This window comes from Populus nigra, chromosome 11 (genome assembly GCF_951802175.1).
Source record: "Populus nigra chromosome 11, ddPopNigr1.1, whole genome shotgun sequence".
NCBI classification, from domain to species: domain Eukaryota; kingdom Viridiplantae; phylum Streptophyta; class Magnoliopsida; order Malpighiales; family Salicaceae; genus Populus; species Populus nigra.
Genome location: NC_084862.1, coordinates 14,641,088 through 14,664,828, shown reverse-complemented (window position 1 = coordinate 14,664,828; position 23,741 = coordinate 14,641,088). Strand labels below are relative to the sequence as shown.

The 23,741-nt window shown below is 32.2% G+C and overlaps 2 protein-coding genes and 1 long non-coding RNA gene across 3 annotated transcripts; all 3 read left to right on the top strand.

The window, feature by feature from the left end:
• The first annotated feature begins 1,898 nt into the window (after positions 1-1,898).
• Positions 1,899-3,798, top strand: LOC133668306 (legumin B-like). The gene is made up of 4 exons (XM_062088080.1): positions 1,899-2,229; positions 2,302-2,552; positions 2,645-3,151; positions 3,406-3,798. The coding sequence occupies exons 1-4, from the start codon at positions 1,899-1,901 to the stop codon at positions 3,796-3,798; spliced, it is 1,482 nt and encodes a 493-aa protein (XP_061944064.1).
• A 13,709-nt stretch (positions 3,799-17,507) lies between these two features.
• On the top strand, positions 17,508-18,278 carry LOC133706192 (uncharacterized). The gene is made up of 3 exons (XR_009844467.1): positions 17,508-17,579; positions 17,664-17,988; positions 18,209-18,278. It is a non-coding gene; the product is annotated as an uncharacterized LOC133706192 (long non-coding RNA).
• Positions 18,279-18,722: 444 nt separating this feature from the next.
• On the top strand, positions 18,723-22,695 carry LOC133668127 (probable LRR receptor-like serine/threonine-protein kinase At1g07650). The gene is made up of 11 exons (XM_062087865.1): positions 18,723-18,817; positions 18,919-18,954; positions 19,063-19,100; positions 19,392-19,768; positions 19,837-20,032; positions 20,175-20,315; positions 20,694-20,812; positions 20,939-21,149; positions 21,281-21,518; positions 21,784-21,934; positions 22,218-22,695. Exons 1-11 carry the CDS (start codon positions 18,723-18,725, stop codon positions 22,581-22,583), a joined length of 1,968 nt encoding a protein of 655 aa, XP_061943849.1. The 3' UTR covers positions 22,584-22,695.
• The last annotated feature ends 1,046 nt before the right edge of the window (positions 22,696-23,741 follow it).

Below are 23,741 nucleotides of genomic sequence, written 5' to 3'. Positions count from 1 at the left end.
AAATTTTATCCCCCATTCTTTTTGTTGTTTTTTTTTTCTTTTGCAAGTTTTTTTATTAATATTTTTTTAGAGATTTTATCTTTCAAAATTAAATTTGTTGAGAGTTACAGGATTTCTTGGGTTTTTTCCTCTTTTTTTCATTTTTTTAATCTTTTTTTTTGTTTTGTTTTGTTTTCTTATCTTTTGGGTTTAATTCTATTGGGTTACCTTCTATAATTTTGTTTTTTAATTTCACCTCATACCTTTTTTAATCTATAAATAATCTATCAAATTATAAATATTTTTTAATTTTATCCATTATGATTTTTTAATCTTTCAAATTTGATTCTTATTCTTTTAATTGCTATTTATTTTGTTTGGGATTATTTTATTCTCTTCTCTAATTTCATCTTCCTTAGATGTTTTTCTCTTAAGTTTTATCTCCTTTCTTTTTGTTTGTTTTTTTTTGTTTTCCAACTTTTTTTATTAATATTTTTTCAACGATTTTATCATTCAAAATTAAATTGATTAACAATTAAGCTCCTTGATTAAACTCGAGTCCAAGATGATTTTCTTGGTTTTCTCTTCTTTTTTAAGAAGATGATGTCTCAGAATATGATTTATATTATTCTCTAATACACCCCCTCAAGTAAAAGCCCTTTGGGTTTGAAACTTGTACAGACCCATATTACCTTGTGCTTAATTTTTATCAAATAAATGAGAATGGTGAGATTCGAACTCGTGATCGCTTGGTCATCAAGACTCTGATACCATGTCAAAGAACCAATTCAATCCAAAAGCTTAAGCTGTTAAGCTTGAAATTTGCATAAACTCACATTACCTTGTGCTTAATTTTTATCAAATAAATGGGGAAGGTGAGATTCGAACTCGTGACCGCTTGGTCATCAAGGCTCTAATACCATTTTAAAGAATCATCTCTACCAAATAACTTAAACTATTATTCTCTAACAGTTTATTTATTAATATATAAAGGCTCAGATATAGTTCTTTTTATCCATTTTTTTTTTGTTTTTGTCAATTTATTTATTATTATTGTTTTTTTTTCATATTATATAAATTATCACTTGAAATATTTACTGAGACTTCGATTTTTTTTTAGCCTAACACTTTTTTAACATCAAAATTTTTTTTGCTCGGCCACAACAAATCGCTTGCAACATATCTGATGTCATCTATAGCTACTTCACTTTGTCGCATTTTTTTTTAGCCTAACACTTTTTTAACATGGATGCCCCTATATCTTTTTTTTTTCTGGTTCATTTCTGGTCCATGGGGGATCTTAATTTGTAGTTTTAAACTGTCAAATCGTGTTAATTGAGTCATTTACATCATTAATTTGCTTAATGTTCTCCCTCCATAAATAATAGCCTTCCAAGACAACAATAATCCTATATAACTAAGCTTAACATGTTCTTTCATTTCCTTCTGAGTATTTTATTTTATTTTATTTTTCTCATTGGTAGATAATCTTAAATTGCATACATTTACACAAAGCCCAAAAAAAAAATACAAAAACATACCAACCGGAAGAAACACATATACAGGACAAACTCAACTACAAACGATTGAAGCTGCTAGCCATGGAACAAATCCATAAAACAGTCCTTGTGCATCCCTCTATGTCTTTAAGCGTTCATCGAACATAACGCCCACCATTTACACCAAAGATGTTCGAATCACCACGTACCCATGAAGAAAATGTACGTGTAAGCAAGAAAGAGCATTTGCAGACATGCGAATCGAAAGGAGAAATTTACATGCAGAAAGCATCAATAGAAACTCCAGTCCTAACTATTTTCGCCACGTCCCAAATCCTCAGCCCACACTATTTTGCCTATAAATACCACGGCCCTTAATCTTGCCATAACACAGTACCATACAAAAGAGTTTCAACAAGCATGTCTTCTTCTACTTTGTTTTCTCTTACACTTTGCTTTCTTGTTCTCTTCAATTGTTGCTTTGCTCAGATAGAGCAAGTGACCTCGCGACATGACCAGCAACAAGCGCGACGACGCAGCTTTCAACAAAGCGAATGCCAACTGCAGAGGATCAATGCCCTCGAGCCTGCTCGGAGGATTAAATCAGAGGCTGGTGTCACTGAAATTTGGGACGAAAATGATGAGCAGTTTCAATGTGCTGGTGTTGCAGTTATCCGCCATACCATTCAGCAGCGAGGCCTCTTGTTGCCTGCATACTCTAATGCCCCTAAGCTTGTCTATGTAGAGCAAGGTATGCGCTTAAATATTCTTTACCATTTCACAGTTACAATTAATTAATATACTTCTGTTGGTGTCAATGTAGGAAGGGGAATTCAGGGAGCTGTTTTCCCAGGCTGTCCAGAGACATTCCAATCATCAGGGCAGTTTTCTCGAGATCAAAGTCAAAGCTCCGAAGACCAGCACCAGAAGGTTCGACAAGTAAGAGAGGGTGATGTAGTTGCCTTGCCTTCGGGAGTTGCTGATTGGTTTTATAACGATGGTGATTCACCTCTCGTTCTTGTTCAACTTCTCGACACAAGCAATCCTGCCAACCAGCTTGATCAGGATTTCAGGGTAAGAATCACAAAAATTCAAGCATGCGATATCATGTAATTAATAAGCAAACAAGGATTACATTATAAGCAAACATTAATGTGCCATTTCAGAATTTTTTCCTTGCTGGCAACCCACAACGAGAATTGCAAAGCCAAAGAAGCTCATACCAGAGAGACCAGTTTGAAGGTCAACGTGGACGCCAAGACGAAGGTGAAAGTCGGAGACACCAGCAAGACAGACACCGCAATGTCTTCGGCGGCTTCGATGAGAAAATCTTGGCAGAAGCTTTCAACATTGACACCAGACTAGCAAGAAGCATGAGGAACGAAAAAGATAACAGAGGCATCATTGTCCGAGCTGAGCATGAGCTTCAGGTGGTAAGTCCACATCAGAGTCGAGAGGAAGAACGTGAAATTGAATACCGAGGGGGACGAGGTGGTGGATTCAATGGCATAGAGGAAACTTTCTGTACTGCTAGGTTGAAGCACAACATCAATGACCAAGAACGTGCTGATTTCTTTAATCCACGTGCTGGACGCCTCACCACTGTCAACAGCCTCAATCTCCCTATCCTTCGATCTGTCCAGCTTAGTGTTGAGAGAGGTGTACTCTACCCGGTAAGAAAGTCTATGCACTCTTCATCGAATTTTTTTCTCTTGACATTACAACAATTTATCTTGTTACAAAAACAATTCACAAACTGGGTTCATGTGGATCAGAATTGTTTCATTGGCGATATATATAGTAATCCCTTGTAGTATCACTTGGTCGTGCTATGAGTCCAGGTTTTGGTCAAATATCAGATGCTGTGCTTAATTTATTGTGAATTTCTTACTAATGTACGTACATTGAATGTGATCATGCACTGTAGAACGCTTTGATGTCACCACACTGGAATATGAATGCCCACAGCATAATCTACATCACCAGGGGAAATGGAAGGATTCAGATTGTTGGAGACAATGGACAAACGATATTTGATGGAGAAGTTCGCGAGGGTCAAGTAGTTACAGCACCACAAAGCTTTGCAGTAGTGAAGAAGGCAGGAAGCCAAGGGTTCGAGTGGGTATCATTTAAAACCAACGACAATGCACAAGTTAGTCAATTGGCTGGACGTGTCTCTACCATCCGAGGTTTGCCAGTGGAAGTGGTAGCAAATTCATTCCAGATCTCAAGGGAAGATGCTAGGAGGCTTAAGAACAACAGGGAGGAAGTTAGCGTTTTCAGTCCTTCACAATCTGGAAGGAGTGATGAGATTGCATGAATGCAATTGTAAGCTGAACAAGCAAGATGCTGTATGTCTAAATCAGTAGAGAATGAAATAAGCCTAAGAGGGCATGTAATGTGGTCTTGTATGGAACCTTGTACTATGCATGTTTTATGCGGGAAATGAAATGTTTGCTTTCTTTTCTTTTTCTTTTTCTTTTTTAATTAATATAAATATTTAAACTAACTTATACATACCTCAATTAATTAATCTCATAAGTCATAAAATTAATTTCTGTTTAAATCTTCAATAATTCTAGGGGCTCAAACTCATAATTATAGAGAGTAAATCTTTGACTTTCTTTTCTTTGATATTTCCTTTCAATGTGAGAGAAGAGGAAGTTCTTCTAGCTACGACTACTTCAAGTTTGTATAATATCATTGCCATCATCACTACCAATTAACCACACACACACACACACACACACACACACACACACTCTGATACCTTGAGTCAAACATGCTAATATTTGCGGCTACAATGATTAATAACTAAAGTTCCTTCTAATTTCTTCATCTTCTTCTTCCTCCTACCACCATTTTAGCATCTTGTTCTTCCAAGTTCCAAGTCCTTTAGTTTTTTACACTTGGGTTTATTTTCTTATTTTCAAATCTGTGATAAAAAGAAATAAATAAATTAAATTAAAATCTCCTCATTTCCTTCTTCTCCCATGGTATACTTAATCATTTCATCTATATACTTCAATTAATATTTAAAAATCAATTTAACTTAATAACTTAAACGAATTCTAAGATATAATTTATATTATTCTCTAATACACTCTTTCAAGTAAAAAATCTTTAAATTTAAAATTTATATAGACACACACTACCTTATAATTAATTTTTATTAAATAAATAAAAATAATAAAATCTAAATTTGTGATCACTTCATTATCAAGATTATAATATTATATTAAAAAAACCAATTTAATCTAACTGTTTAAATTATAAATAAAATTTTAAAATATAATTTATCAATTAACTATGAATGTCATGCAAGAGAACCCCTAATGAATGATTGCCCAGCGCAGATCACTAGTAGATTCGAATGGGTAATATAGTTAAAAAATATCAAAATGCAAAACAGAGAAAAAGAGAAAAATTAATGACGACGTAGAAAAACTGTCATAGACCCAGGGGCGGAGGCAATGCAAAGCCTTGGGTGTGCTCTATCACAGCTCAAGATTTTATTAATTAATTTTATATATTAAAAATTTATAATTTTTTATTAAATTATTAAAAAATTCTGAAAATTTATATAAAACCTTTTAATATAATATTTTAGCTGGATTTAAATTTTCATAATTTTTAGAAAAATTCAGAAATTTAATAAAAAAAATCTTAATTTAGCTAGTTTTACATTATTAAATGTAATTTTCAATCCGACCATCAGATTTCTCGATTGAGTTATCAAAAAATTTTGAAACTTTATCTGAAGCCTTCTAATATGATGCTTTAACTTAGTTTAAAATTTCAAAATTTTTGGAGAAATTCAGAAACTTAATAAAAAAATTATAATTTGGCCAGTTTTACGTTATTGGGTGTAATTTTCAATCCGACCATCAGATTGAGCTGAAATTTTACAAGTGATCTTAAACTATATTAAATAAAATCTGGTTAAAATTTTAGGATGAGCAGAGTTTGATAATGCTAACAAAAAAAAAAGATTGTCAAATAAAAACAAAACGACTCATTAAGGATAAAGTGATTATTTACCATTAAAAAATAAAATAAATCAATTCTTCTTTCCTTTTATATGTTGCCGACTGGGCAGAAGCAGAATAGAAAAATAAAGAAAAGAAAAGGCGAGAGAGATAGAGAGAAAAGTAAGGGAAAAACATAAAAAAAATCCAAGGAAAAGAAATAAGAAAAGTGAGAGAATAATCTTGTAAACTTACAAAGTCCAACTTATAAAACACTAACCTAAGGAAGAATCAAGTGAAGAAATGAGGAATTGAGAGAGAGAACAAAATTTAATTACTTTTTTTTCAGTTGACATGAAATTATTATTTTATCCCGATTGAGATGTTATTACAATATCGATTCAGATTCGATTATAAATGAATTATATTTCACAAAACATCGAAAGATGTAATTTTAATAGTGAATTTATTTTTACTTTCACTTTAATTTTATATATTTTAAAATTTATTTTTTAATATTTTAATAGTATATTTAAATTAAAACTTTACTGTTAGTTTTAAAAATTTATATACATAAATTAATAATTTATTTTAAATAAAATTTCAGAACAGGAAAAATTCCTGCTCTGCCTGCATAGACCATTGATCGCCAACCTTATAGCCCCACCATTGTCAGCCTTCGTAGTGAAAGAATATGAATCAAATCTTGTAGGAAAAAAAATTGAAGGAGAATGAAATACTAAAAAAATCAATTTTAAAAACTATCTCAAATAAAATAAATAGTAATCAAAAGAATGATGATCAAATCTGATGGATAAAAAATTTTTAAAGGAGAATGAAATTGAAAAAAAAATCCAATTCTATAAAAATGGATCAAATTGGAAGGAAAATCAAATTAAATGGTTGCTTTGAAAATTTAAAGGGTTAAACATGAAAACCAAGAAGAAAAAAAAATGAAAAAAAGGCTCCAAAGATCCGTTAGCCATACACTTTGCCCAGGGATGCAAAGGCTATCAAGATGACTCGAATGTCTACTTAGAAGCCATTGTTTGACCGCTAAATATCAATATGTGCAATGCACATGTGAATCACTTTGTTTTATTAATATTAATATTTGTTAAATGACTAAATTATTTTTAAGTTAACTTCATTATGAAAAAAAACAATGATAAAAATACAAAAAAAACCCATAAATATCAGCTAAATAATTTTTGCTTAGAAGGATATATTTTTAATTAAAAAAACATAATTTTTTTTCAAACAAAGGCACAAAATAACAAAAGAAAATATTAATTTTGTGAGATGATGTAAAGTAAAAACATTATCTCTTTGTTGATGTAGTGCATTATACCTTTTTAAAAATAATTTTAATTTGAAAATATATTAAAATAATTTTTTTATATAATGTATTTTTTGTTATTTTTAATATTAATATATTAAAATTATAAAAATTACTAAAAAAATATTAAATTAATATTTTTTAAGATAAATATATTTTTAAAAAGTATATAAAAACATTACACTTCCAAACAGATCTTTTAGTTTTTATTTATTTATTTTTTTTTGTTAATGGTTATCACTGAATTATTGTTGAGAAATTTATAAGCACCAGTCGTCGACAATTAAGAATCATTAGCTTCAACTTTAACTTTACACGTGTTATTTGGATTTATTTTCGACATATGATCATGTTGGAAGACATTAAATTTAGATATATTAATATTTCTCATATCATTTTTAGAAAGTAATATAAAAATGTTTGTTGGGTTTTATGTAGTAGTTTTAATCTTAGATTGAGGTTATTTTTTAACAAAATAATATAATTTTAACAACCGAATATTACCTATTTTTTAATTTTATTATCCTATTTTTTTCTTGATTAAATTAATAAAATTAAAGACAAAATAATAATACAAATTTCTAGTTTAATAGAGTTTTATTTGGGAAAATATATTAAAACTTAATATAAATTCATCAATTAGATTTTGCATAACACCTTAAGTAGTTTTCATGATTGTTTGACAATTTACAATTATCATTGATGATTAATGCATCGAATTGGCACCTATTTCTCATTAAGTTTTTGCTACTAACTTTAACGTTGATTATGGCCAAAAGATTAATTAAGAGTTAATTATAATTTAGTTTTTGTAGTTTAATAAAAACAATTAGTTAATCCTCGTGGTTAATTTTTAGAAATAATTATTTAATCCCAATATTTTATATTCATTTATAATTTCATCCTTTTTGTCCATGTCATATTCGTTTTCATTTTGTTTTGATTTTTTATTTTAAGAAATAAGTACTTAGGATAGAAAGTTTGATAATAAAATGCATTTTCTGAAATAAAATACTATTAAATTAAACATGGTAAACACTAAAACAGTAATGATTTAATTATTTTTTATATGACAGCAATTAATTAATTAATTTTAATAAACAATAAACACTAAATTCTAATTAATCATTAATTAATGAAAAACATTTCTGATACCCTCTTCTATTTTGATGTAGGCATCGCTACTCGAACTGGAAATTAGATTGCATTTTAAGGCCTATGTTAATTTTTTTTTATCAGAGTCAAATATTTGCAGTCTTATATTAATTATTTAATTTTCTTATGATATAATTTATGTATCAAATAATTATTTCAATTAAAAAATTTAAACTTAATAATTTCAAAAATTATTTTAAATTAACTCACTAACACATTCTCTTTTTAAACTTCAATTTATATATATATATATATATATATATATATATATAACCATTGGTTTATATTAATTTCTTAATGCATCTTTTTGTAAAAACAAAATACTTAGTCAATGTCAATAATAATAATAATAACAATATAAAAAATTAATCGAGATGCACGCAAACTGAAAATTTATATTCTGTGGTTGCTAATATGATGACCACTAGAGGTTTATATGGTTATTAACTCTAGGACCTGTGAAATTAGTCGATATGCATCCAAACTGGTCGGACACTAATATTAATAAAAAAAATTTAATTTAGTATTTTGGCCACATAGTATAGAGGACTGGAAAACCAACACATGGAATCTCATAGAGCCACCCAAGAGAGACTGGTAGGAATCCAACTTTGAAATGATATTCTTTATGATATTTCATTTTGAGATATTATTCAGTACAATTGGATTAATAAATATATTTTATAAGGATATTTTAAAAATAAAATATAAAAAATATTATGTCTGAAAATATAGCATCTCTTCTCTGTATCTTTTATTTTAAAAACATAATATTCATTGTAAAATTATATTATATATATATATATTAATTAAATATATATTTGGTTTTATTGTTTCTGTTTCCATTATCACGAGATAATAATCAAATCATGTTGAGAGACCATCTGTTTAGGAAGCTACCTGTGTGAGGCTCTTTTCTCCGTTTCACACACAAATGAATATGTGAACGTGAAATTCTTCTTCCTTAGTTCGGATACTTCCTCTCCAATTTCCCATTGATATTTATTATTACTTTTGACCTCCTATTCTTCCCGTTGACTAGACAAAAAATGGAAAGGCACAAGTCGTCTGGTACAGACAAACTTGTCCTTTTAAGTGTCTGCTTATATATATACATTTTATAATATTGAGATTCATTTGAGGTAAGCTCGTGATGTACGTGGCAGAGAAAGGGATTATCAAGTACTGAGATCGACAATGGTAAAGCAAGTGGTTATCATAACATAATAATCTCATCCGCAAGGGCAATAATTTTCCGTAACGTGTAAGCCAAAGCTATGATAATTGTAATGACAAGACCGATATCAACTAAAAAGTTGTTTTTTAGAATATTTTTTATTAAAATAATATTTATTTTTAAAAGAAATTTAAACTTTATCATCTTGTGATATTTTCTTAATTAAATGGAGGTTAAACCGACATGTTACGAGTTTATGTGAGGTTTTTTTTCTTTTAATTTATTTAATGCACGCCATTGTAGTAAACTTCCATAATCATGATAAATACCACGACTGATAATAAATAATTCAACTACCAAAAAGAGATCCCTATCCATGAAATAATAAATAATTCAACCATCAAACTTTTTTATATTAAAAATTAAATTTACTTTGATTTTGATATTTTTAATAAAAGATACTAAAACAAATAATATTTTAATTTGACATGGCTGGATACCGCTAAACTCATGATAAGTTTAGTAAATTTATTTTAATTCAATTATATAATTATAAGTATAAGGTTTTTTCTTAAAAAATATCTTTTTTTAATTCTTAAATCATAGCTAATTTGAATTTTGTTTTGAAAAACAAATTAGGTTTATCTATTCGATCAAGTTTTTGATACATTGCTAAATATTATTTGATTGCAAAAATAAACACTATCTTCATGGATCGATATTTAATTTCATAAAATAAATTGAATAAAAAATAAAATAAATCATGTGAAATCTAAAGGTGTTTTTTTAAATAAAAAATAAAAAATAAAAAATAGTGCAATCATAATATTTTTTACCCCCTACAAAATAATTATCAAAGCTGTCGTGATATTCCATTAATATAACTTATTGAATTTTAATTATTTTAATGGAAACAACGCAGTCTAAAATTCAATAGGTAGCATTGTTTTTACTAACGCAATCTTAAAATAAAGGGTTGCACTATCCCTTTAAACGAGTAATTATACTCGTTTTAACAAAATAAAAAAATTTTAAAGGTTGAGGTAATTATATAAATTATATTTTAAAATTTTATTTAATAATTTAAATTATTGAATTAAAATAATTTTTTATACATTGCAATTCTTTAAATTGTTTATTTGTATTTGTAGTTTTAGAAGTTGCACTGCTATAAGCAGCATAATTAACTCTTAATTTTTTTATTGAGAAAATTAATTAGGGCAATATTTTATCTTAATTTTTTCATAAATTATATTTTATATTACAGGTAAAAAACATAATTCATATGTCGATGAAACAACTAAAATATTCCTCAACTTTTTTCACCATTTTCTGTTTTTATTTCTTTTCTTTATCCTCTCAAAGAGACTTTTGTGAAAAACTATACTAGGGGTCTTTGGGTTGCGATATAACCTGTTTTTCATTACTTTTGTGGAAAATTTATTTTTTATTAATATCAAAAATATTTTTTAAAAAATATTATTGTAATATATTTTTTAACAAAATTTATTTAAAAAAATAACTTCTATTAAATTTACAAACATCCTTGACAATACAAACATCCTGACAAAAATAAAAAGGGTTAAACAGTGATATTAGGGTTTGATTTAGACGTCACCCCTGACAAAAAAGAAAAAAAGTTAGACAGTGATATTAGGGGTTGATTTAGACGTCGAAGGTGGGTCTAGGACGGCAGGACCTGTACTAAAGTTCCTCCTGTTAGCAAACAAAGCATCATTTCACACGGTTTGCATTCATGGCTATCTCCTTCGGGCCATTCTATCCACAAGAATTGATTTACCATATGAATATGGCTGATCGGTTAACCTGATAACACACTCGTCTGGACTGCAAATCCATTTCAGACAAAATCCTCCTTTAGCTCTTCGTAGTTTTGTATTTTGGGCAAGCAAAATTGCTAGTTACTAATAAAACTAGAACCTTGACGATAGCTAGAGGGGCACTAGCTAGGTTATATGGTACCTGAATGGAATAAGATTAGCACTTGAAGAAGATATTTATAGTTATGGAGTTGTGATCTTAAAGATCGTTTTTTGCAGAAGAAATATGGAAATTAACGTATCAAAACCAGAGGAAGAATGTGACGATTCAACAAAACTAAGAACACTGAAGTTTATTAAAAGTGAATACTGTCACTATTACAGAAACTTTAAGAACCAGAAAGAGTAATTCAAGAATGTATTTGGAAATCAAACTAGTCTCAATGACTGAAAATAGAAATTGAAATGGGACTTGGGTAGGATGAGAGCAAATTCACCTGAATTTCTCTCTTTACACACACAATGCGTATTGTTTTTCTCTGCCCTTTTTCCATTCAGTTACAGTGTATTATATGCATGCAAGGTGCTCGTCCGGAATAGTAGGATTGACAGGTTCCTTACACGTGTCTATTGACACATTACTAATTTAGAAAATGAAACGGTGCATTTGGTGATTTGAAGTTTTCCCGCTAAGGCTCTGTTCAAAATCATTCCTCTGCCTTGTTCAATACTCATCATCAGGGGTGTTAGTGTTTGCAGCATGTAACAAATCTTCCCCCATCAAACCCACCTTGTCCTCAAGGTGAAAATCAGGAAAGCGTGCTGCGATTTCCTCCGCAATTTCCCATGTAGCATCTGCAGGTGAGAGCCCTTTCCAATGAATTAAGACTTGGGTGATTGCTTGATTTCCCCTTCGTGCTATTCTGTTTTCCAGTATAGCTTGTGGTAACAATTCTTGTGTTTGAGGCATTGGTGGCAGGTCACTCTGTACTGGCTGACGACCGATACACTGCTTGAGCTGGGAAATGTGGAACACAGGATGAATGGTAGATGATGGTGGCAGCTCCAGTTTGTATGCTACCTCACCGATTCTAGCAATCACTAGGTAAGGGCCGAAAAACTTGGCTGCTAATTTTTGTGATGTCCCACAAACCACTGAATGTTGCTTGTAATGTTGTAGTTTGAGATACACATAGTCCCCAATTGAAAATGTCCTATCGCTCCTTTTGTTGTTGGTGAATTGAACCATTCGATGTTGTGCTATTCAAAGGTTATCTTTGGCTTGCTTAATGATTTCCTCCCGTCTAATCAATAGATCATCAACTGATGCTACAGTAGAGTCCCTAGGAAAATAAGGAATATGTATAGGAGGAGAGAACCCAATAGGACCCCGTAGGGGGTTAATCGTGTGGACGAATGGAAATTCGTATTGTACCACCATTCGGCCAATGACAGCCATCGTGCTCACTGGTTTGGGTTGTCCCCAGTCATACACCTGAGGTAGTTTTCCACACACTTATTCACTATCTTAGTCTGGCCGTCGGTCTGGGGATGGTATGCCGAAGAGTAGAGTAAATTGACCCCTTGCATGTTGAACATTTCTTTCCAGAACCTTCTCAAAAAAATGGGATCCCTATCGCTGACTATAGATGCTGGTAAGCCGTGTAGCTTGTATACATTGTCCATGAAGACCTTAGCCATGATAGGAGCTGTATAAGGATGGCTGAGACTCATGAAATGAGCATATTTACTAAAACGGTCTACTACTACCATGATGACATTCTTCCCTTTAGATTTAGGTAACCCTTCGACAAAATCCATGCTGATGTCGATGAATGGGGTGTTGGGAATAGGCAGAGGTTGTAGGAGTCCTGGGGTGGCTATAGTTTCGTGTTTGTTTCGCTAGCAAGTAGAGCATTCCCTGATAAATTGGCGGATGTTCTTTTGTTACCCTTTCCAGTAAAACAAGCTTCCCACTCGCTTTGCAGTGGCATTCACTCCTGAGTGCCCCCCCCCCCCCCCAATGCTGAGTTGTGATAGAGGGAAACAATCTTGGACTGTAGTTCCAAGTCACGGCCTACCACAATCTTACCCTTCTTATTCAGGTGGCCATTTACCCAGCTGTAGTGAGGATATGAGCCTGGCGCGGTTTGGAGGTCCTGGATGATAGTTACTAAATGTGGATCGCCTTACCAAGAACTGGTAATTGCCTTCATGATGTGAGAAGAAACTGAGGAAACAACCATTGTGTAGATTGCGTGACTAGCAGGCCTAGAGAGTGCATCTGCAGCCACATTCTCCTTCCCTCGTCTGTATTCTATCTCATAATCATACCCCATCAATTTGACTAGCCACTGATGCGGCATAGGAGTGATTATTTTTGGTCTAAAAGGTATTTAAGACTTACATGATCAGTGCAAATCTTAAAGTGTTTTCCCCATAGGTAGTGCCTCCACTTGTGAAGTGCATGCATGATAGCTAGCATCTTTTTTTCGTAGATTGACATGGCCTGCTGTTTTAATCCGAGAGCTTTACTGATATAGGCAATAGGGTGGCCTTCTTGCATCAAAACCGCACCCACACCAACCATAGAGGCATCTGTTTCTACCACAAACAGTTTATCCAAGTCGGGTAAGGCTAGTATTGGCGGGGTTGTCATCAATTCCTTGAGTAGTGTAAACGCAGTGGTAGCTTCAGAATTCCATCCGAAAGCATCCTTTTTAAGAAGTGGCGTCAATGGTTTACAAATAGACCTGTATCCCTTCACAAACCTTCGATAGTAGCCTGTAAGCCCCAAAAACCCTCGTAGTTGCTTTAGGTTCCTAGGTAAGGGTCAATCAATTATTGCTTTGATTTTGTTGGGGTCGGTAGCAACTCCAGATTTGGAAATAATGTGGCCCAAGTACTCGACCTGCTCGCTGCCGAAACTGCATTTACTTGCTTTTGCCACTAATTGATTTATTCTCAACAACTTGAAAACAGTTTGTAGATGTTCATAGTGAGCCGTAGAAGACTTACTGTATATGAGGATGTCATCGAAAAATACCAGGATGAATTTCCTGAGGTGTGCTTTGAAAACTTCATTCATCAAGCTTTGAAATGTAGCAGGTGTATTGGTCAACCCAAAAGGCATAATCAAAAACTCGTAATGGCCATTATGTGTCATGAAAGCTATCTTGAATTCCTCCCCCGAACCCATTATGTGTCATGAAAGCTATCTTGAATTCCTCCCCCAAAAACTAGTTGTGTCCATACTCCACAACAAAACAGAATAGCAGAGCGAAAAAACCGAGACTTACTAGAGAAAATGAGATCACTAATGTTTCAAATGCATGTTCCCAAAATATTTTGATCTTAAAGGTTACTCACAGTTGCCTACCTTGTAAATTGATTGCCTAGTAAAAATCTAACATTTATTTCTCCAGCTGAGTTATTTATAAGGAAGAAGCAATCTCTATCACATCTTAAAGTTTTTGGTTGTTCTTTTTTTATCTGTAGCGAACTCAATAATGTCATCGTGGGACCCAGTTGTTGCAACCAAATTACCACTCCAAATTCCTTGTTCTTTCTTTGTGTATTATTAGAAAAACTGTCATTGACTGATTTAATTGGAAATTATTTGTGAGAAAGCTAAAAAAAATTAGAGTTTTTTAATTTATAAAATTATAATTTTAAATTCTAAAAATAATTTAATTATTTTAAAAAATAAAACATCAACTATTTATATAATAGCTAAATAAATTTATTAAAATAAATTGAGAATAACTAGTACAATCAAGCAAATAATCCAAAAATAACAAGAAAATAAATATATTTTCTAGGTTTGATTTGAGTATTTTTTTATTGACTGACTTGCTAAGTCTTTGCTAAGCATTAATGAACTTTACTCTAAGAATCTATTTGATATTTCTTCATTTATTAATTTAATCAACAATAATTTTTCATCTTCAATAAAAAAAATTGAGTTTATCTACCGAGTAAAAAATACTATTGCCAAAAGATCCCCTTATATATGGATCAAGACAACAGTATCACTCCCATGTTAGTAATAGAATAAGTTTTACATAATTTTCAAGTTTAGTAGAATAGTAGTGGATTAATTTTTTGTGAAATTTAATCCACTACTATTCTAAAGAATAAGAAAGAGAAATAGAATCTGTTTGTGAAATTTCTAAGAATTTAATTACAATTATATTATAATTTCTTCCCTCAATTATTCAAAATATAATATTAAAATTACATAATAGGAGGCACAAACTAGTTATTACTCAAGTCATTTTTATTTTTTGAGTATGCAAATGTTTGTTTTTTTCGTTTTAAAAGATTTAAAAAAAATTGAATTTTTTTTATTTGTTTTATTTTAAATTAATATTTTTTTAATATTTTAAAATTATTTTGATGTAAAAAATAAAAAAAATAATAATAAAAATATTATTTTAAAATAAAAAAAATTTCAAGAAGACTCGGGTAACATTGACCAAAAATAACCACTACTCCCACGCAACTCTTAAATGTCCTCTTAGCACAGCCTATGAAAGTTAAAGGTCATCAAGGAGATAGTTCAAAGTTCATTACTTACAGAGAAAGAACGTCGTTGCTACAGTTCTGATATTTTGAGGATGACATTCATCTTACATATGCTGATGATACTAATGTTTTGCATTGGAGCAATCAAGCTGGAGGCAGAAACCGGGCTTCTTGCTCCAGATGAAGGTACCATGTGCATGTTTAAGTTGGTAAAGATACCTTTCAATTTTTTACCACCCCAAGATTTGAATCTGTATTTTTTTTTTATTTTTGCAGTGGATGCTTTGCTTGAAATAGCAACGCAAGTGGGGAAAAAAGACTGGAATATTAATAACGTGGATCCTTGCAGCAATGAGACAAGCTGGGTAACACCACCTTCATCTCAAAGGCCAATGTTTGATAATAATGTTGTTTGCAATTGCTCATTTGGGGGTGTGTGCCACATTGTTTCCATGTACGTTTCAAGTTCTCTTAATAGTCCATGCTTGTTTTGTTTATGTTTGAGTGAATGTTTTCCCTTTTTAATTGATTAAATTTTAAGCAATTTTGGTTGAAAATGAGGAACAAGAAGGTATCTTTATATATCAATAGTGTTGTTAATAGCTGAATTTTTAATGTTAGCAATGTCCGTTTTCTTGGAATTTTTCCAAAGTTATGATGGTATTGAGCTACAAGGTCAAAACCCTTGAGAGTTAGAGTGTAAAAGTATCTGAAATTATTGGTTTAGTTCACATTTGAGAAGTTTATGCTTTAGTATTGCTAGATGTCAAAAGATTTTTCAGGTCTGGGGTCCATTAGTTTGTATTTTCTTTCTTTATGAAAGGTGATTTTTTATATTTGAAGTTTGGATTTTTTAATTTTTAATGAGGAATTGATGGGTCCAAGTGTTCTTGTGAAGCAGATTTCTCAAAGGGCAGGATCTTGCTGGCAGTCTCCCGAAATCTATTGTGAAACTACCTTACCTTACGCATCTGTAAGTAGTGTTTTTAAATTTTAGCAATTATGAATTTTGAACATATGATTCAATTCAATTAGAGATTCTATATACGTTGCAGCGATCTGTGGGCGAACTACCTGAGTGGTAACATACCACTGGAATGGGCTAATACAAAGCTGGAAATATTGTAAGAAAACACTTCATTTTCTTAATTTTCTAGCCAATGAATTGCTTACTCTTGCTGTATTAATAGGTTGCATACACTGCAGGTCTATTGCTGTTAACCGCTTAACTGGACCAATTCCTAGCTATCTGGGAAAGATAATCACACTTAGATACTTGTATGCGTTTCGTATTTGTCATTCTATCGTTCTTTTTTATCCTAGAGCTGTTCAAATGTTTAGACAATTCCAATACTGACGGTTCACATTCATGCAGGAACATTCAAAATAATATGTTTTCTGGAATAGTTCCCCCTGAGCTTGGAAACTTGGTTAACCTGGAGAATATGTCAGTTTGTTCAGTCTTTTATCTTGGAGATACATATCTGGTTATTGAATGCTAAATTTCATGTGGCGAATACCATTAAAGAAAGCTGACATTAAATTTTTCTCTCATTTGTTATTGCAGCATTCTTAGTGCCAACAATTTGACTGGAGAGCTACCCCTGGCTCTCTCTAATTTGACGAAATTAAAGGAGCTGTAGGTTCTTATAACTTGTATAGTTATGTTATGTTATTGGATATAGAATTTGATACCAGAGAAGCATCTCTTGAGTCTCTAAATTCTTGACTGTCTTTGTGTTGGGTAAGTGCAGTAGGCTTAGCAGTAATAACTTCATTGGAAGAATACCGGATTTTATTCAAAGCTGGAAACAGCTTGATATATTGTATGTGCTTCTTTTCCACCACAAATATTCAATCTTATCACTGCAGCTCTAGAAGCAGAACCTTAATGGACTTTTTTTATTTTACATTAACAGAGAGATCCAGGCCGGTGGTTTCTCAGGGCCCATTCCTTTAAACATTTCTCTCTTAAACAGTCTAACTCAGTTGTAAGTTGTGTTACTGGGTCATAGTTAATGAAAAATCATCAACTATAAAAACATGAAAGTCTCACATTTATTTGCGGTTGATGTTTTCCAGAAGAATCAGTAACTTACTTAGAGATGGTTCAGAGTTTCCAAACCTAGAATCTATGCAAAACATGACCTATTTGTGAGTTATTCTCTCTGTTGATGCTCTCATATCAGGATATTTACAATGCAGTATTAGCTTACATGAATGAAATGTATGCTGCAGGATGTTAAGCAACTGCAACTTGTCAGGATCTTTTCCCAGATACTTGACTGAAATGAAACAACTGAAAGTTTTGTAATCTTCATTATCTCTTATGCTTAATTTTTCATTCATCTACATCAAGATTGAAATGTGAATTTCACGCATACTTAGAGCTGCCGACCTTAGATTGCTAATTTAGTTATTATTTGTACTTTTTTGTGAACTTCCATAACGTAGATTTAAGAACAATATGCACCTTTTATTTTGGTTACAGGGATCTCAGTTTCAACAGATTGAAAGGAGATCTTCCAACAGATTATGATGACCTAATAAGCTTGGAGAAAATGTAAGTATTCTAGATTCATGAGTATGGCTAGCTACTGTGTCTTATGGTGCATGAGCAGCCTCCACTGTGCTGTAAACAGCATATAAGTAGTCATATGATAAGCTTATTGTCCCAAGCCATCATCTAAGCTTCAAAATTTTGTCTAGTCTCGGGACAGGATTTGGCTATAGTAATCATGGTTAGATGCTCAACCAAATGATAATTTTTTATTATTGCATAGTTATGTTACAAGGAACATGCTTTCAGGACCCATCCCGCCCTGGATCCATAGCAGAGATACTCGCTGGTAAGTTATTTTTCTTAATTTCTATATGAATTACGTTAGAAATTTCATAATGTATTTACCTTTATCAACATAATTTTAATGCATGCATATTATATTGAGAATTATGCTTAGTCCATCTTCTCTCCCTTGTCATACGAATGACTGAAATGATCAACTTTTACTGGAACTTCCAGTTTTCCCTTGTCTGTGAGAGCGTAAAAAAAGGAGAGATTGAGGCCATTATTTATATAATTTTGAAGGATTAATCTGTCTGTGGCCATAAAAGTAATCCTAGCTTTTGAAGAACTATACTGATGGGCAACTGATAAACAGACAATCATTCCCATAATTTATTGAGTTCAGAACAAATATGTATGGATAATCAAACTATTTCCAATTGCAATATCTTTCAAGTTACTATCTATAACTTTGTAATAAAAATTCTAAAAATCTGTGCATAGTTGTCTCAATGTTGAAAGAAGCTATCTTTGCATGCAGGGAATTTGATCTTTCTTACAACAATTTCACTGAAATCCCTACGCCAACTAATTGTAAAGAAACACTGTAAGATTGACTTCCTTTTGCTTGCCTTTCCTTTAATTGAGCTTGCTGTTTATATGCTTTCACTTCATAACTTATAAATAACTTCTGAGTTGGTTCGCCAGAAATTTGTTCAAAAGTTCTTGGGGAGGGAACTACTCGTAAGCTTCTACTTCATTAAACTCTTAAGACAGATATCTTTCATTTTCTTCTCCTTTTCACTTCATTTTTAAGATAAGCTGATGGTTCTCTCTCACCAATCTGTCCAGGAAGCCTGTCGAGTGCCTCAGTGATTATTGTTCAAAAGGTACTCATGCTTCTGCATCAAATTTATGATACATGTGCTCCTCTTGTTTTGTATTTATGTTCATAGGAATTAGAGTTTGCAAGAGTTCTGATATTGTTAAAACTCTCCAATATTAAGCCAATGATTTGTTAGAATTTTAGTGCTGTTAGTATATCGTTAGTTGATTATTTTTCTTCATAATTAGATTAAGATACAAGTCTTAGATTGGATGTGCCAAATTAAGTTAAATTTGTTTCTTGTTTTCTAAATGCTTATATTTATGACAGTAAACATTTTGACAATTCTATATAGATCAATACTCGGTGCACATAAATTGTGGTGGATCAGAAACCACCGTCGGAAATACCATGTATGAAGCAGATGATGAGCCAGGAGGTGCAACAAAATATGTACCCAAAAGAGAGGTTTGGCAAATAAGTACCACAGGACATGTCTGGAATGTTAAACCTTCCGAAGACGACTACATAGCACAAAATATGTCCATACTAAGAATGAACAACTCTCAACTGTACACAAAAGCTCGCCTCACTCCTTTGTCTCTCACATACCACGTGCGTTGTCTTGTTAATGGGAATTACAGTGTGAAGCTTCACTTTGCTGAAATAGTAATGAGGGACAACAGATCCTTCTATAGTCTTGGAAGACGGATATTTGATGTTTATATTCAGGTATTAAAGATCACATATTAATTCCTTATTTAATTGGAAATGAATTGACTGAAGAATTGTTCTTGCAGGACAGAATTGTGTTGAAGGATTTTGATATTGAAAAGGCAGCACAAGGGGTAGATAAGGTATACATTCATAATTCTACAGCGAAAGTTACAGATAGAGCTTTAGAGATCCGCCTTCATTGGGCTGGGAAAGGGACAACAACGTCACCGAAAATTGGAATATACGGTCCACTAATATCGGCCATTGATATAGAACCTGGTAAGTCATACCTCTTATATTGTAAATTTTAATATAATATTCAATACCACATGGAGCATGTTGGCATGTAATGAAGTGGCATAGTAATGAATAACTCTACAATCTAACATTAATTGCTTTTACTGTTCCTATTTCTATATAGAATTCAAGCCTCCTACGAAAGGCAAGAGGAAGAAGCCCATTGTGGCTGGGTCTGTGGCTTCGCTGTTGTTCCTTATTTTCATACTTCTATCCGTGCTTTGGTGGAAAGGTTATCTGGGACGAAGGAAATCAAGGGATCAAGGTACTGTTATGAACAGTAGTTTGATTTGTGAATTCTAGTGTGCCTAATACCACATACTTTCAACAATGAGAATTCCCAACCTCAAGATTGTGTGTACTCAATGATTGTTAAAAAGCACATGTTTTCTTCCCTTCCACCGTGATGATTATGTGAAATTGTTTGTTCATGATATAATGGTTTTTTGTCACATGCTTGTCCTTTTCAACTTGGAATATGGCTCATGTTAAGCTGTTAGGGATGAGAAGTTGGCACATCTAAGATCTGAACTGTATCATTTTAGTCTCTCATCGTCATACAAATGACATGTTTTTTACAAGTTAGTTTTTTTCTTATGAATCGTTTGTGTGGCACAACTTATCCTCCTCGTTCCTTGGGCAGAACTTGTTGGGCTAGATCTGCTAACTGGTATCTTTACCTTCAAACAAATCAAAGCTGCAACAAATGACTTTGATCCAGCAAACAAACTTGGAGAAGGTGGTTTTGGCGTTGTCTACAAAGTAATGACAGCCTTGTCTTTCATCTAGCTACTTATTGATTATTTCTTTTTCCTTCCATTCCATACCGTGGAAGATTGACCTAAATGAATCGATTTCCTCATTTCTCTAAAATGATTCTCATTCCAGGGAGTGCTATCAGATGGTACTATAATTGCGGTTAAGCAGCTATCAGCAAAATCAAAGCAGGGAAATCGTGAATTTGTGAACGAAATAGGCATGATTTCTGCTTTGCAACACCCAAATCTTGTTAGATTGTATGGATGTTGCATCAATGGGAAGGAACTACTACTGGTTTATGAATACATGGAAAACAATAGCCTTGCGCATGTTTTGTACGGTAGGCTATGCTCATTTCCTTGAAGTAGTAGCTTTTATAAATTGATTTAAGAAACAAAAGGACATTGAATGGCATATAGAAAGAATTAAGGTAAAAAATTTGATTGGTTGGGCTGTGCATACTGATTACAGGCAAAAAGGAGGGCCAACTAAATCTAGACTGGCCTACAAGGCAGAGGATTTGTGTTGATATAGCCAAAGGTCTAGCTTTCCTGCATGAGGAGTCCACACTCAAAATTGTTCATAGAGACATAAAAACTACCAATGTTCTCCTTGACGGCAACATGAATGCCAAAATATCTGATTTTGGCATGGCAAAGCTTGACGAGGAGGACGACACCCATATCTCCACCAGAGTTGCTGGAACAATGTGAGTTTCTGTTATCTCATTTTCTATCCAGCTAGCCTTTTCACATAGTTTTAGAAGTGCTGCAGCTATTCTTTTTCAAGGCATTCGGTTAAACAAAACTGATATGTGACTGCTCCTGTAGACCAATTATAATACAATAATTATGATATAGAATCATAGATGGGTATAATTTCTGACAAAGTCAGTACTATTACAAGTGAGTTGCTCCAAATTTAGCATTGTTTACTGTTTTTGCTAAGGTTGTGGTGTTATTCTTTCTGTGCAGGGGATACATGGCACCAGAATATGCTTTATATGGTCGCTTGACCTACAAGGCAGATGTTTACAGTTTCGGTATTGTCGCCCTGGAAATTGTTGCTGGGATGAGCAACATGAGCTTCCAACATAATGAAAGTTTCGTATGCCTCCAAGATTGGGTAAGTTGTGTCATATCCATTTACTCCTTGCAGGCAACTTCAGCTCCAAAGCAGACTAGGTTAGGCTGCTTCAAGCCTGACATCTTGTCTAAATAAAGCCAAAATCGAGTGGTTATATTCTATCTTAGAAGACAGAATACTTCTGCGAACCATCTTAACATTAATTCACTGCTAAAAATTTCGCACAGTAAAGTTATCTCATTTAATCAAGAACGGACTTCTGGAACATTAGACAGTAAAACAGCTACATGTCTGTTTACTTTTGCCTTATGGTTTATTTCAGGCGCTGAGTTTACTGCAAAATGGAGACATAATGGAGCTTGTTGATCCAAGATTAGGGTCTGACTTCAAGAAGAAAGAAGCAGCTAGGATGATTAAAATAGCACTGCTATGCACAAACCAATCTCCCGCACTTAGACCTACAATGTCTGCCGTGGTAAGAATGCTTGAAGGAAAGGGTGATGTTCAGGAATTAGTCGTGGATCCAAGTACATTTGGCGATTCATTGAGGTTTAAGAGTTTCCAAGGCAACTCTGATCAATCTTCAGTCCTGAGTATCGACGAAACTCAGTCCCTCGTGCGTTCATCAGATAGAACATGGGATGGTCCTTCATCTTCATCAGCCCAGGATCTGTATCCTGATCATTAATAATGATCCTAACATGTACGGATGCCCATTAATAGTCTTCTTAGAGTCACAACTGAAATGAGTTTCACTTTGTATAGAATTAAATAAGTATCTTCAGCTGTATATGACTTGACATATTTAGGATAATAATATTTATATTTTAAAAAGTAAAAACAATTATACTTCCAAAACACGCTATTAGTCCTCAAATAAAAAGAATATATTGTCGCCGGCCCATTGTCTTTTCATGAACTTGGGGGATTTACTTTCACAATTAATCCAATGATAGCAGCAGCTCTTGCATTGCATGGTTTACCTGATCTCATAGGAGGTTTAAAGCATGGCGGGCAACGACATGGAAGTGGTCCAAAGACATTGATTGATATTCCATAAATGCAATGGTGAAATTTTGAAAGCAAAAAAATTGACAGAACAACGAATCTCATTACCGAAAAGCAAAATTGTTAGCATACAGATACAGACTGACAGAAATTGATTGAAAGAGAATTAGAGAAGCTTCATCGTGATGAAAAAAAAAACAATGATAAAAATACAAAAAAACCTATAAATATCTGTTAAATAATTTTTGCTTAGAATGATATATTTTTAATTAAGAATAGGAAAACATAGATTTTTTTTAAAACTAAAGCACAAAATAACAAAAGAAAATATTAATTTTGTGAGATGATATAAAGTAAAAACATTATCTCTTTGATGATGTAGTGCATTATATCTTTTTAAAAGTGATTTTTATTTGAAAACATATTAAAATAATATTTTTATATATTATTTTTTTGTTATTTTTAATATTAATATATTAAAATTATAAAAAATACTAAAAAATATCTTTTAAGACAAATATATTTTTAAAAAGTATATAAAAAGATTACACTTCCAAACAGATCTTTTAGTTTTTATTTATTTAATTTTTTTTTTTGTTAGTGGTTATCATGAATTTAGATCGAAGCAGGATATGTTGTCCTGGCATGAGCACTGAATTATTGATGAGAAATTTATAACCACCAGTCATCCACAAAAAGAATCATTAGCTTCCACTTTTTTTATTTTTTAACAAAATAATATAATTTTAACAACCGAATATTACCTATTTTTTAATTTTATTATCCTATTTTTTTCTTGACTAAATTAATAAAATTAAACACAAAATAGTAATATAAA

Excerpts from the sequence above, each read along its gene's own strand:
- LOC133668127 (XM_062087865.1), top strand. The coding sequence starts at position 18,723 with ATGTTGAAAGAAGCTATCTTTGCATGCAGGGAATTTGATCTTTCTTAC. Across the intron at positions 20,316-20,693 it reads AAGGAAATCAAGGGATCAAG|AACTTGTTGGGCTAGATCTG; the intron begins GTACTGTTATGA and ends TTCCTTGGGCAG. Across the intron at positions 21,150-21,280 it reads CCTTGCGCATGTTTTGTACG|GCAAAAAGGAGGGCCAACTA; the intron begins GTAGGCTATGCT and ends TACTGATTACAG.
- LOC133668306 (XM_062088080.1), top strand. The coding sequence starts at position 1,899 with ATGTCTTCTTCTACTTTGTTTTCTCTTACACTTTGCTTTCTTGTTCTC. Across the intron at positions 2,553-2,644 it reads AGCTTGATCAGGATTTCAGG|AATTTTTTCCTTGCTGGCAA; the intron begins GTAAGAATCACA and ends GTGCCATTTCAG. Across the intron at positions 3,152-3,405 it reads AGAGAGGTGTACTCTACCCG|AACGCTTTGATGTCACCACA; the intron begins GTAAGAAAGTCT and ends CATGCACTGTAG.